Raw genomic sequence first — 16,346 nt, 5'->3', positions numbered from 1 at the left:
AATTGGCCACGCCCACCCAATTGGTCACGTCCAGCCAATGGGCTCCACCCACCTGGCACTCGACGATGTATAAGTGGATTTTGGGTTGCAGTTTGGGCACTCAGTCTCTAAAAGGTTCGCCATCACTGAGCTATACACTCCCATATTGGAACCTTGCTGGAGAAAAGAACTCTTTTTGGCCCTTTCTAATTTAATCCCACAAATGGACAAACAATATGCTGAGGAAACAAAGATTCTACACCAACCTCCAGCGACCTTCACAGTTTTGCACATCAGAGCATAATAGCAGATTGCTTGTTAAATTCCACCTGAAAGAACTTCTGGTCAGCGGGTCAATCTGAGTGATAGTGGGTTGCAATCTTATTACAAAACATGTAAAAACTTTCACACAGTTATGCCTCATCTTCATACGTATACTTATATCATAATCTCCTTAATATTATTCAGCTGGGATAAGAGCAGCTTTGAAGCTGCATATATAAATCCATAGGATTATGTATTGTTTAAAAATGTGTGATGTTAAGCATCACTGCTAGATCAAAAAAGCTTTGATTTGTTACCTAAAATACAAAGAGGCTTAGGTAGAGAAAATCGAGAAAGCTGAATGGAAAATTAGAGAAGGGATAAATATTGGAGGGCAATTTTTGCCTTAAATAGCAATCTTACCACTTAGGAATACAATTCCCATCACATCCCAATAAAGCAGGAATCCTAAGGAATTGCACTTCCATACACTTACTGAATTGGCAAGCCAGTTTGTTTTTTTTTAAAAGACCACAATAACTTAAAAAGGACATCTGAAAAATCTCCATTTCTTTAATTTTAAGTTTTAAAAATCTTAATGCCACTTCCCACTAATCAAATGATACCAAAGTAATTCTCATTAAATGGTAATCTATGCCATACAAGATGTGCAAATCTGATTGAAAAAACAAGTTCTTGAAGCTTGCTACACTTTAGCAAACAGCTTCTAGGTGACCTTGCATGATATGCTCAATTTATAGGTCTCCAGATATTGACAACTAAAACTCTTCTTATTGCTATTAACGCATCTGGGACTAATGGGATCTGTAGTACAATAAAATTTTGCAGTACTGTAGTACCTTAGTTCTGTCCTAATTGCATCTTCCCCTTAAATCACCGGGAGGTTCTAGAATAATCCCTGCTGGAAAAGGAAACATTAGAATTATGCTTACAGGAACATCAAGCATTTCAAATAGGGCAAGGGGATTACAAAGTTTGAGGAGTGTGCAACTTCTGCATAATATATTTGAAAGCCATCTGACTCTTAGCCAGTAAAAATAATAACTGGTATTCTAGGAGTTGTATAATACACAATTTAGAGAAATCCATAGACACACATATTTCTACAATTTCTTCATGGAGTAGGCAAACCAATTACATTAATTTGAACTTATGAATGAGTATGAAAAGGCAGGAGATGAGACAATGGTAAAAAGCATGCTTTATATATGTTCTGGATGGCTCTGGAGGCAGGAGATCATTTCTTGGACAGGCTTTCCTTCATAGCAGATTTTGTAAACAGCAGTAAATAGTGGAAACCTAAAAAATAAGACAAGTAATCATCTTACTAAGAAGAGAATAAAAGCTATAGGTGTTCAACTTTCATGATTCTCTGATGACAAAAATAAATCTGAGATACCATTTATTTATTTGTTTGATTTGTTATCTCCTTTTTCTATTCAGGCAAATATATTTAAATGGATTAGTCCCTACATTAAGAAAGTATAGTGCAATAAAAACACCATAAAATTTTTAGAGGAAAAACATATCTTCTTTTTTGTTCATTACATTCTGCAGGGCAAAATTACCAGTTCATTTTACAATGTATTCATTGAATGCCAACATGTTGGAGCACTGGATGAGGAATTGGAAGACCCAGATTTTGGTCCTCACTTCAGTATGGAAACCAGCTGAATGATTTTGGACAAGTCACTCTTTCTCAGCCCGAATCTCCTTCTGGCTCTGTGATTAATAAAATCCCTCTTGCATCATGCCTTGATAGCTTTGCTTGTAAGAACCAGACGAGTTCAGTGCAAAAGCAAGTGGGCCCTGCAACCATGCTGGAAAAATGCCAAGAAAAACAACAACATATGTATATCCTATTTGTTCCCGTCATGGATATGTTAAAAATCGGAACCAGATATTAAGAATTTCAAGACTGATTTATCCTTTTGCAGAGATGGGGAACTATGGCCCTTTTATGACTTGTGGACTTCAACTCCCAGAATTTCTGAGCCAGCATAGCTGGGAATCCACAAGTCATAAAAGGGCCATAGTTCCCCACCCCTGCTTTATGGGAAGGCCACAAATGTTCCAACCACTTTTGTTTCCAAATCACAAGAACTTCATAAGTCACAAGAACTGAAAATCAAATTCTGTAGGAGTTTTTGAACTTCTTTATGAAATATAGGTCTTGTTTCTCTGTTTTATTTTCTATTAGTAACTTTTACAATAAAACAGAGAAAGGTTGGGAGAACATATTATAAAGGCAACTCCTAAAAGGAACTGGAAGTTAAACAAATTGGTATATTGCTTATGATTAAAGAAAATAAACTACAGGAAAACTACTGCAGGAACTTAGGATAAACACTTTTTGAATTTTCAAGTAATCAAGTGTGCAAACATTCTTAAGCATGCACACAATTTTAAAAGGACTAGATAAAATTATGGTTTGGTTTTCTGTCAAAACAAGCAGAATGAGACTATTTATATATTAATATTATTATTGGGAGATTATTTAAATATATAACTCAGTAATTACTAGTTCCTCAGTCCTAGCAAACTCTCTTGAGTAGAAGAGTCCTTACTTCCTAACACAAACTCAAATGATCCAAAAGTTTTTGGAACAGATTTGGGAGGTATCTGGGATTGAAAATAGGGGAAAGAAATCAGAAGATTAGTGGCCCACTTACTTTTCCACCAAACTTTTCTGCTGAAGAATGCGATACACTTCTGCAGAAGTCTGTGGTCCTTGAAGTTTCTGCCCATTCAGCATCTCTTGCTCCAGTTCTTCAATACTCTGAATGTTAAAAAAAAAAAGTATTTCTAAGTTTCATTGATATGGGTAAGAATGTAAATGTACCTGTTAAGAGTTTCAGATAGAAATCCTACTTCTTACTTCCTAGTCCATTAGCCCTTTACCAATCTACCTTAAAAACAAGCAATTAGCAAGTCGTACTCTTATTACAATTAGCAGCTACTCTGTTATTAGCATAGTCTGTGAATACACTGGCATTGTGGTTATGACATTGCCTAGCTCTATTATTACTTTTAACAAAGCAGTTATTGCCTGAGGCATTTTTAGAGGTTCTGATTCAGGATGGTCACTAACCTTTGGGTGGGATTTGTTTTCTTCTTATTTTCCTTTTAACACAAGTTAGAGTCCTCTAAAAATATTTACTAAAAACAAAGGAAACAGGCCCCTTTTGGCCACTCTGTAATTTCAGTACGGTTTAGAAATAAAAAAAACGTTTGCAGTTATATTATAGAAACATAAACTCAATAAGTTATAACTAAGTGCAAAAACATACCTTATTACCTTCTGATACAGCTACAAAAGAATCATTCCAAATGTGTTAACCTCTTGGGTTGAGAGAAAGTATCCCTGACACCACGTGTAATATACCTTTCCTGTTTTAGCAAATGCTTCAGCCACTCTCCGATTTCGGCCACCGTAACAAGTTGTGATTAAATCTGCAACCCCACAGCTCTCCAGGAAAGTAGCAATAGAGACCTGCCCCTTGCAGAAGATTTTGGCAAAAGCTATCATTTCCATTAATCCAAGTCTAATGACAGCTGCTTTGGTATTATCTCCACAGCGAAGACCATCACAGAAGCCAGCTCCTACTGCCACTATGTTCTAAATAAAAGACACGGAAAAGGCAAACCACTGAAGAAACCACTGAACCTACAGTTACATGCATGCCACATAAATTTCAAGTTCTCAACTGAACCTAAAATTTCTGTATCTAAGTGAGATATCTGTTAAGTGAATTTTGCCCCTTTTTTGCCACAGTTGTTAAATGAATTGTTGCAGTTGTTAAGTTAGTAACACAGTTTTTAAATGAATGTGGCTTCCCATTGACTTTGCTTGTCAGAAGGTCACAAAAAGTGATTAGGAAGCAAATTTGGCATTTTGAAAACATGTTACAAGCGCAAAATGATATATCATTGATACAGTATCTTTCATTAATAGGCTGCTGAGCCAAGCCACTCCCCAAAAGGAACTTTGGTACATTTGTTCCTATCATCCTCTTTAACCCATAGGATGCCCACCCAGCTTCTTTTGTTTTTTTTTGGGGGGGGGGCAGGCATATTTCTAAATCACACTGGTAAGCCATCCCTTATGTCTGGCTTTAAGTATGCAGTATTATCTGGTGGGTAAATCAACTGCATTATCTTGAAGAAAGGGAATTCTGATTTCTGAAAGTAAGTTTGATTTGTATGATAATACTGAATAGTCTTAAACAATTATCAATTTCCAGAATTAATTTTACATTTTATCTGATCACTCTTTGCTGTGATGGAAATGCATTTAAATAGGGCATGAACTAGTTGTCTATCACCTTTATGTAATGAATTATATCCCAGTGGCCACGTTGGCTGAAATTCTAAGAATTATAAGCTCTAGTGCCTTGTATCTTGTCTGGAAACCCATTCAGATATGAAAAAATGTGTTGCAATATAAGAAATCATTCAGTATCACTTAGGATTATAAACCAAGATATAAAAATCTTAATTCACCATGGTTACAAATCTTGGTTACCAATCTTAATTCTATGTGAATCTTGCATGAACTTAGTCCAATTCCAACTTTATCCTATGAGATACAATTGGCTAAAAAGGAAAAAGTTGCCCTAGTTCTTGTCTACCATTAAACCAACCAACAATAAAAATCTAAAACTCCTATTTCAAAGTGCTTTTGAAGAAAGAGGAAGATGTAAGTGCCTATGCACTGAGAGAAATTTTGCATTAATCCAATAAGATAGTTTTGGCATCAACATATTACTGAAGATTGCAGAAGAAGCAAACACTGAAATCAATTCTTGTAACAAATTTCTCTGCAAGCATTTCTCTTATGGGTAGGTGGGAGGCTATTTAGTTTTTTAATGCTCTCTTTAGAAAAGGAAAAAAGTACCTTAAGAGCACCACAAATCTCAACTGTATCAGCATCATCCACAACAGTTATTCGGAAGTTTGGGGTCTGTAGAAGTTCTTTGAAAAGGAGGCCATTTTCCAAGATTTTAGACCCTGTTTTTGTTGGGAAGCAGGGAAAGGAAAAGGGAAAAGAAATTGCTAATGTCATTTAATTATCATCTCAGCATTTCCAAGTTGGAAACAAAAGAAAAACTTTACACAACTCAATTAAAAACGTTGAATCTTCAGCATGCTCCAAATCCTTCTGATTCCAGAGCAACTGTTAATTTATACCAGAATGGCTGAGATCTAGTGAGAGATGAGAAATAGACCGAGAAATCTCTAGAGGTTTATGGAGATTCTCAATCATCCAGGTCAAAGGAGCTTTTCCAAAAGGCAATTGGACTGGATTTTCTTGGTTTTTCCCTTGAAAATATTTCACTGTTTATCCAAGAAGCTTCAGAAGAGTTAGAACTGAAAAAGCTTTTTGGATAAGAAATGAAATGTTTTCAAGGAAAAAAACAAAGTCCAGTTGCCTTTTGGAAAAGCACCTTTGGGGAAAATCTCTAGAGATTAGCCACCTGATGATTCTTGTATATATGTTCAATTATATGCTGTCTAGTCATATTTTATTTGATGTAGGCTTTTACTAATAAATGCCTCTTTGTTTTGAAATAGTGTATTATGGCGAATAAAATATAGAGAAAACTAATTTACCCTTTGGCTAATATTGAATCAGCCAAGGCAATACATATTTCATACTTCTAGAATCCTAATTTATCCTATCATGAAAGAATCATACTACTGACAAAACAGATGTACTTGAGATACAAAGGCAATAATTAAGACATGATTTTTCAGCTACAAAAAGCACATGCAGGTTTTGGAAGGCCTTAATATATGTCAAGGTATTGTATTGCTAGTGCTTGTCAAATAGTAAGACTCATTGAACCTCTATAGCAGGGGTGTCAAACTCGCAAGTCACGTGACGTGTTGCGATGTATTGTGACTTTTTTTTCATTGCCGGCAATGGGGTGGGTGCGGTTTTGGCATGATGCATCTGGCCTGTGGGCCGGCAGTTTGACACCCCTGCTCTATAGAATTTCTTTTTAAATAGACCTATCTTGGATTGCACTATTCACCATATAATTCAGTCTGATATTCTCTGGATCAGGGGTCCCCAATCCCTGGTCCATGGACCAGTACCGGTCCGTGGCATGTCAGCAACCGGTCTGCGCAAACAAGTGAAGCCCCATCTGCGGGATGCAGGCAACACACAAAACTAGGCACCCTCCAGTCCACGGAAAAACCTCTCTCCACAGAACCAGTCCCTGGTGCCCAAAAGGTTGGGGACCTTTGCTCTGGATGCCTTGGCCCAACAACTTCCAGGATTTCAGTCCTGGTTGAATATTCTAGAATTATAGTCCAAAATACTTGGAGGGCTTCTGCCTGAAGAAATCTGCTTTAAGATCAAATGTGGGTCAGTCACCGGGACCAGAGATTTAGTCTTCCGAGCTCTTGGACATATGCCCATTTTCAGGGAATTCTCTCTACTGGAATATATGTTTTGGCTATTCTGTGAGTAATATTTATGTGGTGCCTTCCTATTGGTTGATTAGTTGTTGATGGCTCATGATTGGCTGTTGTTTCCTTGTGTGGCCAAGCCCTCGGCTCTTAAGTACATGATAAGCTGGTAGTAAATCAGCACTCCCGTTAAATGACAAGGGGCCATTTTCCCAGGCTTCATTAATTTCCCTGGCTTTACAACGTTACTGAAATGAAAAACAAAATGCCGCTTTATTGAGAGCAAAAGGTTATTGCTGAAGAGCAGTGGCAGAGGCCTCTGCAGCAATAAACACTGTCTTTAAAATGAGAGGCATGATTTGGCAATCAAAACTCCGATTCTTTTTATACATATATAATGCATGCAATGGTTGATTATAAGGAGGAGAGATCTGATTACTCAGTTGCATTTGTCATTTTAAACCCAATGATTATTGCTGTAGATATTCCTGAACCCACCCAAATGTTATGAACAGCAACTCTGTTGATATTTTTAAAAACACAGCTGGAAATTTAGGAGTTTCTTTCTTTCTTTTTTAAAGGAGAATAACAGTTAGGAATATCCTTTCTATCCTCACAAAGGAAATATTCACTGCTTATTCCCGTTACAGAGAATTGAAGTAGGCAATATCATACTATTAATGTCAGCATCACTAAGTTCAATAACACCTACTTATTACTAATCCATGGGTAGGATTACAAACTAAATATGAACAAATGCAGGAGATACTAAGGATTGGGCAAAACTGAAATGGAGGTATTTATTGAAAAGCATCATGTTAATTTTTTGAAATTTACCTATTGTGGTTTCACAGAACTTCTCTGCAGCTACTTCATTGGCAATGTTTGCTCCCATCAACACACTGATATCTATCCCCATTTTTGCCCGGATTACATCAGAGATGAGTCTGAGTCCCTCAGGGCCTTCATCTATACCCTGCAAGAAACATAGGAAGGCAGTGGTTGCAATTGATAATCATTAAAAAAAAAAAAAGAATATGCAGTCAGTAATGCTCTGGATGAACTTTACAATGGCATGTGCATAGCATATAAAATTATCTAATCTTTACTGATGCAGTGTTTGCTTACAATCAGACATATTCAGTTTATGACATTTTTAAGCATAGATTTACAGATTTACATACAATTCTGTCCTGTACTAAATGAACATTTAGCATTTTTTCCTTTCAACATTTTAAAGTCACTCTTTTTTTTAAATCACTGTTTCCTTTCAACATTTTAAAAGCACTATTCAAAAACAAGGTGGAACATATCACATTATTTTAGTAGAACACCATGGTTGGCAAAAGTATAGTTATTTCTGAATCTGCCTAATTTTTTTTCAGTTAGGGCATACATTAAAATCTAGCGAACAAGAGCAAAACATAGAAAGAAGGAAAAAGTTTTCCACATTATTTATATTTGCTAAAAAACAGAGGATGGAAAACTACAACTTGGTTTTATGCTAATTTTTTTTCCCCAAACCCATGTATGTAACTTTTGAAATAAAGGCATAGTCATTACCATCATGTAATAAAAACCAGGATCTAAACAAGTCTATTGAGTAACTGAAATAAAGAGGTGTACAATCATCAGGACGTTCAGGAACATTCAGGGTCTCTGAAAGTTATGGCCTCCAGAAGTTGTGAATGCTCCAACACTGGGAGTTTTTAAAAAGCGATTGGACAACCATGTGTCCGAAATGGTATAGGGTTTCCTGCCTGAGCAGGAGGTTGAACTAGAAGATCTCCAAGGTCCCTTCCACCTCTGTATTCTATTCTATTTTATTGTGTTCTGTTCTGTAACAAATGACTACACAACAGAACCAAGTTTTTGTTGTTTTCAATGCATTTAGTTATTATAATTATAATATGGTTTTTTTTAATTATAAATTTTTATTAATTTCAAAATAACCCCCCATACAAATACATTAATACAACTTCAATATTATTAATTTTAACATACAAACATAAACATACCTTGATATTACAATGTACAAAACAGCCCGGCAACACCCCCTCCCCGCATCCGCCCTCTTCCTTCAACCTTCCTACACATCCCACCTCCTTCCCTCTCCTCTTCCTACGGACACGGTTTAGAGCGCTAGCCGAGCATTAGCTCGGCAGCGCCCCCTCCCCGCTTCCACCCTCTTTTCCACTACCTAGCTACTTCCCTCCTCTCTCTTCTCCTCTTCTCCCTCCCTTCGGACACGGTTTAGGGGTGCTAACCGAGCGCCTTCTATATTTCTCCAAACATCAATATGGTTTTTTTTAATGTTGTTTTGACCTTACTGGGAGCTGCCCAGAGAAAAATATAAGATGGATGATTAAACAAATGTTTTAAATAAATAAATTATATACAGGTGGAAATATAACTGCAGGAATTTGTCAGCCTCCTCCTGAGCATATGTTGGATTGATCTATCCTGATATCTAGCACCCAGCTGCTCCTGAATATATTCTACCTTCCACCTTCCCACTCTCTTCACATGGAAATGGCTGCCCTTGGGTGCTTCTGTGGGCTGGGTGAATGAGACTTCAGCTTGTAATCTGAATCATTATGGCCAAGGGGCAGTTCCTGACGCTATCACTGACATTTTGTCACCAAGGTTCCCTGGCTTATATTTCTATAGAATTTTTTATCTACACTTTATTGAATAGTTGTTTAATAAGCTGCCCAGAGTCACTTAGTTGAGTTGTACTCCATGATTCTGTTAAGAGCAGTTACAGAAATTGAATACTATAGTAAATAATTCAGAGTATCATTTTATACATGAAAAGAAACAATTGTATCTTATTTGCTGTACCTTAATGAGAGTTATACCAACAGCTTGCTTTGTTACATGCCCAGTAATTGCATCACAGATTTTATAAATGAACTGGTGGGGAATGACAAAAACCAACAAGTCTGCATCTTTCACAGCTTCAGTCAAATTTGGGACTGCAACCTGAAAAAAAAATATTTGGAAAAGAAAAAAAGAAGATATGTGTAATCATGTTCAAAGATACCCAATTCATTATTCTTTATTTTAAATTGCATTTAATTAATAGGAACAGCAAATTCATATAGTAAGGTCAAAAGGAAACCATTTGAAAATAATAGTAAAAAAAAATTACACAAACTCTGCAAAACTTGTTGATAAATCGTATTACAGCAGATGAAACTGGAAAATTATAGATTTCCGGAATGAATAATTGAATAGCCAAGGTGTTGATATCTGCATATTCAATTGACCATAGTAGCAAATTACAAATACAAAGAAATAAGCAAATTTGGAATATACTTATAACCAAAGCCTTCTAGACTTTTTGCTTAAAAAAGAAAATAATCTTGTGACATGGTTTTGAGGAAAGAACAGGTTGTAGACAGAATGGAAATGTGATATAATCTTAGAGAGAAATACGTTTGATATAACTGTAGATGCAGCTACCGATTGGAAGCTATTTCTTTTGAATATTTTTTCATGTTTTCTATTCTTCTGTTTTCTCTCTTTCTTTTTTCTTTTCCTTTTTCTCTTTGACATTTATTGTATCTTTTCCTTAAATGTATTTGTTATAGATTTAAAATATTTTAATAAAAGCTATGCTAAAAATATAACCATAGCATTCTAATTAAATTATTGGAAAGGAAGGCACCTTATGTTTGACTTTTTGTGGTGGATGGCAACTGTTCTTTTGAAATTTAACATATATACATGTCAATGAAAACTGCTTTATTTTCTTTGATATCTGGAAAGTTATCTAATTTATCCCCATGAGGTAAAACTAATAAGCCAAGATTGAGATCCAGTGAGGTGATAGGTAGCCAATTTCCTATAATTGGTTTGGTAGCAGACATTCATGAAAGACCAGAAATTTCCAAAAGAGTTTTCTTACGTTCGCAGGAATTGTATGTCATGTGGAATAAAGAGAAAGTGTATTGAGATACATCGACCAATGCCCACATATATCCATTTCCAATATTTACCACATTTTCTGGTAGTTTATATCCAGGAAGATATTTCACATTCTCATGATCATTATTTATGATGTCTGTAAGTTTCCTCCCATTAATAGTTTCTTCAAAAACCCACATTTTCACTGTAGAAGCAAACTTCTGCATTGTTTTTACATTGTTGCCTATTATTTTAGCCACAGCAGAACCCCTGGAATAAAAAATGCATTACAAAATATGCAAATTTATAAAATACACAAGCTATAAAATATGCAACTTAAGAATGAGGAAGAAATGTAATCATCAGATAATAGGTCCAGTTAAATTCATATAATTTTCAAATGTAGGGCTATCATTGGAAGAGAAATGTCTTAGTGGTAGAGCTCATTGAAACTATAGCATGTTTTCTATCTAGAAATCATCACATGATTTATAGCAGAGTCTATCTTTAGAATGATATACACTGTCTACTTTCCTTTTAAAAAGATATACAGTTGTTATATTATGCCATGCTCTTATTTTATGAGTTTTTATACAATTTCTACACTGGGAATTGAACTCTGGACAACACCATTAAGCTCCAATGCCAGGAAAACTCCTAAAACTAATGCACTGTTTATAGACATCTCAAATGCCATAGTCCAATTCCTGGTAGATGGTTTGAGCCCCACAGTGAGATCAATGGTCATTTAAACTCAACAAATTTCAAATAGAATGAAAGTAAATGTATACTACAACCAGTTTGGTGTAGTGGTTTAGGTATTAGACTAGAAACTGAAAAACCATGAGTGTCAATCCCATCTTGAGCACAAAGCCAATGGTGACCTTAGGCCAGTCACCATCTTTCAGCCCTAGGAAGGAGGCAGTTCCAAACTAATTCTGAAAAATCTAGTCAAGAAAACTGCAGGCTCTGAGAATCCAACCCGACTGAACTGAACAAAAAGTGTATACTGTCCCCTGGTGGCTGTCCATCTCATATTCATGATTTTGGGTGGCTAACAAAACAAAAGCATATCCAATAATTAAAAACATAAATAATATGGCATTGCATAAAATAGCAGCTAAGAACAATAAAAATCTCACAGTCATTATAATAAAAGGTGGGCTCACGACCATCATACCAAGACCCCAGTGCTGTGGAGTCGGAGTCAGAGGAAATTTTGGGTACCTGGAGTTGGAGTCGGAGTCGGAAGTACAAAAAACTGAGGAGTCAGAGTCGGAACATTTATCTACCGACTCCACAGCCCTGCAAGACCCTAGCCTAGGTTTCAATTATTTGCAACTCTTTCAGCTTTCTCTTTGCAGAAAAAGCTCCCCTATTTTGTTCTGTCCAGTATTTCTGTCCAGTGTTGACTCTTGGTGACTCCCTGGTCTAGGCCCTGTGGTTTTCTTGGAAAGATTTCAGAAATAGATTGCTATTGCCTCCATAATAATAATAATAATAATAATAATAATAATAATAATAATAATAATAATAATAATAGTAATAGTAATAATAATAATAATAATAATAATAATAATAATAATAATAATAATAGTAGTAGTAGTAGTAAAGTTGGAAGGGACCTTGGAGGTCATCTAGTCCAACCCCTGCTCAGGCAGGAAACCCTATACCATTTCGGACAAATGGCTGTCCAGTCTCTTCTTAAAAACTTCCAGTGTTGGAGCAATCACCGCTTCTGGAGGCAGGTTGTTCCACTGGTTAATTGTTCTAACTGTCAGGAAGTTTCTCCTTAGTTCTAGGCTGCTTCTCTCCTTGATTAGTTTCCATCCGTTGCTTCTTGTCCTACTTTCAGGTGCTTTGGAGAATAGCTTGACTCCCTCTTGTTTGTGGCAGCCCCTGAGATATTGGAACACTGCTATCATGTCCCCCATCGTCCTTCTCTTCGTTAAACTAGACATACCCAATTCCAGCAGCCGTTCCTCAGGACTGAGAGAAACAGGCCTAAGGTCACTTAGCTCCTTTTGTGTCTTAGGCAGGATTAGAACTCACAGTCTCTTGGTTTCCAGCCTGGTATCTTAATCACTACACTAACCTGATGCTTCCATTGTAAAGTAATTTATTGTACTCCATGATTCAATTAACAACCAACAAAAGGAACTAGAATTGCAAAAGAGCAGATTGTTCCATTTCCTCAGTGTTGAAAGTATCTTCTAGTTTTACTTCCAGGAACATCTACGAATAGTAACCCAAATGTGTAATTGGACTCACACAATTTTACATCTATTAAGCAGCAAAGTCAGCACTAACAAACCACTGATCATATTAAGCCATTTAAATGATCATCAGCTTTTGTTGAAAAAAATATGCCAACAAAACTAAGACAATAGTGAAGTTTTAAGTATTTCGTAATAGTATTTGAATAGAAGTGTCAGAAAGACAGACCAAAAGAAACTTTTTATTAATTGCTCAAATTATTCAAGTGGACTGTAGAACCTAACCTTTTTCTGATAATATATTAATTACCACAATGAAATATCAATTTTTCCATGGAAAAAAACCTAACAACTGCAAAAATATAATTTAAATGCGTTTTGGAACTCCCTCCTCAATTTTCTTGATTTATGTGGCTCAATGGACTATAAGCAAGTCACAATTGTTATACTAGGCTAATTGGTTTTTTTTTTTTTTGTTTAGTGTCATATGAACACAGCTATTTTGTTTACACCTGGAAGCAACTGAAAAACAGGGATAGGCTTCTAATGGATAGGATAAGCAGGTGGTCCTCAAGTTACGACCATTCATCAACTGTTCAAATGCTGAATACTGAACGAAGGGTCTAACAACTGATTCTCAAAGTTTTGGCAGTTGCACCTCACCCCACCCCACCCACCCCCGTGATCAAAATTGGGATGCTTGGTAACCAGCTTGCCCATACGATCAGTTGCAGTGTCCCACAGTCATGCAATTGCTGTGTGTGTCGTTCCCCACTGTCTTCCCATAAGCAAAGTTAATGGGAAAGCTAGCAAGAAAAGGTGCATGTTGCTTGTCTAAGTCTCCCCCATCCCCACTTTTCTTCACTTGCCTACATGGACGTGCTCTCCTTTCCCCCTTTGCTAGCATGTGCCCTATGCCCTGTTTTTTCCCGCTTTCTTGCATTTGCACATAAACATTTACTCCACTCCTTCTTTCCCTGGCCTGCCTGCGCTTATATATCCACACTCACTTCACACACTCTTTGCCTTGCCTCCCTGCTCTTGCACTCAGGCAGACATCCCTCAATCTCTTTCCCTGGTCTTTCTGAGCAACATCTGCCTCACCCAATTCACGCCTGGCCTGAGTTAGGTTTCCTCCTCCCCTGCAGCACCACTGCACACTTTACCTGGACTTCCTCCACTTCCTGCTTAATGACCTACATATCTGGAGTTACAACAACAACCAGGACTTCCTGGAATGTGGTAGCTAAGTGATGCAGTCATTGACGTTACACTTTATGATCGCATGGCTAAGCGATGGCAATTCAGATCTATCTGTATTATCCATATAAATGACTGTATATGTTCAGGCCTCATTCTTATCTTCGGCCAACTACACCACAGAGAATGGAATGAGCTGGTAAGATACTTTTCTCTCCCTTAAAAAAATGGAGAAGAAAGAACAGAAAGTTCTACTGTTCCTAAAACAAATATTCTTAGCACCACTTGGAATGTTGCTAATGTGAGGGGAAAAACAGATCAGAAAAATTTTGAAGGTTTTTGAAACAAATGTTTGATTAAATATCACAGATTCTAGACCTAGAAAATATAGGGATTAATTTAGGTTTTTACTTTTGGAGGAAAAAAACCCCAAAGAGATAAGTGGTGTTCCATAACAAGCATCTTCATTTCTAACAGGAACTTTTATGAACACAAGAACAATTCTGATAGATCAGGAAAAGACTGGTCCCAGTCCTAAGCCCTCTGTTTCTCACTGGGACCAACCAGTGCAGGTCTCTGCCATGCTTGTGAAACACACCTCTCTCCCAAAAATGTTTATTGCACCTGATATCTGAAGGGATACTGTCCCACCCCAAATTAATCTGAGTACTCACAAGTGACAGCCCTTGATAGAACTATCCTCCACAAAGTTATCCAATCCCTTTTTAAAGCTGTCTTAAGTTTGTTGCCATCATGACTCTTATGTGGCAATGAATTTCGCAGGTTAAGTATGTCCTGCATGAATAAATGCTTTCTTTCCAATCAACTTCATTAGATGCCTTCAGGCCTAAAGTTTTGAGAGAATCCTTTCTTTCTTCTTACCACCCATGATTTTTGTACCTCAATTGCATTTTTCCCATAATCACATTTTTTACAAGCTAAAACATCAAAATATTCATGGGGAAAATGTTCAAGACTTGTAATAATTTTGACTACTCTTTTTTGCATTTTTTTTCAAAAATCTATTGCAAATTTTTCCAAGAATTATTTCAGCATAGTGCGACATGAGTATACGGGGCTTAAGATGAGAATTACAACTTAAATGTATATAAGGGCACTTATAAGGTTGCATTTTATGTTCACCCTCGCCTAATGATTATCAGCAAGGAATTTGCCTCTTTTATAGCCAGAGGCCACTTCCAATAATGTAACTGGCTCTATCCTCTGGAATTATTGGTTTGTAACTATAATAAATACAGCAAGGAAACACTTTTTTGCACTGCAATCACTGCAAGAGCAACGCTTTTTCGGAAGTTTTTCCCATCAGGTAAGCTTTGGCTCTGTTAAACAGTATCTACAATCATTTCAAGAATCAGCATATCCAGGTGGAGGATCTGGCTGAGAGAATACCATCGTAGATAACTGCCTTAGGTTTAAACTCTTGGGAGGCGAAATGCTAGGGCCATCAATGGACATTCAAGCTCAGCCCCCCCTTTCCTAATGAAGGGACTAACTTGGAATAGCCACACTTCCACATCAGGCGGGGAAAGGGCAGCCTTCAACCCCTAAAGCCGTCTGCAACAGGGTGAGGTGCAAAAGCCCCACCTGCCCGACAAAGCAACACCTGAGCAGGCTTAGTAGGAAATGTGTCCACGCCCAGTTTAGGGAAGCTGTCAGTTTTCGTGGAGGGATGAAATATGCGGGGATTTCTCCCCACAAAAAACAGCCATAGTAAAGTGCAAGCTCTGCTGACGCCCCTACCAACTCCGAGGCGAATTGCACTTCTCCACTCACCAGTTTCCCGACCCCACGATGCACACTTTCAAGGGTGCCGAGGCTCCAGCCATTGGAAATACCTGAGGGCACGTTCCTGCCGAAAAAGAGCCCAGGGCAAAAGAGCTCAAGAATCCCAATTGGCCGCGGCAAAGAAACCTCCGGCGGCCATGAAGCACCGACATAGGCGAAGCAGTCAAGCCCGCCTCCAAACCCGCCTCCACGAAGAGCCGAAAAACTCCCTCGTCCGGGGCTTGCTGGGAATTGTAGTCGACGTCGATAACTAACCCGACACGTGTTTCTTTTCTGCCTGCACTTTTTTGGGGTTTGCGTTGCAGGACGTTTACGTTTGTATCCTGGGTATGTTGCTGCTCTTGCGCATGGGCTAGGCGTACAATCCGATTCATGGCGAATCCAGAAGTCTAGGGGATTTAATCTCCCGTAATTATTTCAATTTATCTGAGTATAAGTTGCACTGAATTCATTACGATGACTAAATAAGCGTGGATGCAGTTCTCTTCGTATTCTCTTTTAGATTCCCCCAGAAACTCTCTTCACTGT

The 16,346-nt window shown here is 37.4% G+C and overlaps 1 protein-coding gene across 1 annotated transcript; it reads right to left on the bottom strand.

Annotated features, from left to right (window-relative positions):
* Positions 1-960: 960 nt before the first annotated feature.
* Positions 961-15,932, bottom strand: GPD1L (glycerol-3-phosphate dehydrogenase 1 like). Its single transcript, XM_015812430.1, has 8 exons — positions 15,807-15,932; positions 10,689-10,866; positions 9,529-9,669; positions 7,522-7,660; positions 5,162-5,274; positions 3,650-3,883; positions 2,937-3,043; positions 961-1,563 (listed from the first exon to the last, which is right to left on the bottom strand). Exons 1-8 carry the CDS (start codon positions 15,857-15,859, stop codon positions 1,467-1,469), a joined length of 1,062 nt encoding a protein of 353 aa, XP_015667916.1. The 5' UTR covers positions 15,860-15,932; the 3' UTR covers positions 961-1,466.
* Positions 15,933-16,346: the final 414 nt, after the last annotated feature.

Source organism: Protobothrops mucrosquamatus, unplaced genomic scaffold (genome assembly GCF_001527695.2).
Source record: "Protobothrops mucrosquamatus isolate PMUCROS unplaced genomic scaffold, P.Mucros_1.0 scaffold83, whole genome shotgun sequence".
Lineage (NCBI taxonomy): Eukaryota > Metazoa > Chordata > Lepidosauria > Squamata > Viperidae > Protobothrops > Protobothrops mucrosquamatus.
Note: the sequence above shows the minus strand (reverse complement) of the source record. Positions and strands in the feature narration are given on the sequence as shown.

Excerpts from the sequence above, each read along its gene's own strand:
- GPD1L (XM_015812430.1), bottom strand. The coding sequence starts at position 15,859 with ATGGCTGGAGCCTCGGCACCCTTGAAAGTGTGCATCGTGGGGTCGGGA. Across the intron at positions 9,670-10,688 it reads ATAAACTACCAGAAAATGTG|GTTGCAGTCCCAAATTTGAC; the intron begins GTAAATATTGGA and ends TTTTTTTTTCAG. Across the intron at positions 7,661-9,528 it reads TTGGTATAACTCTCATTAAG|GGTATAGATGAAGGCCCTGA; the intron begins GTACAGCAAATA and ends TGTTTCTTGCAG.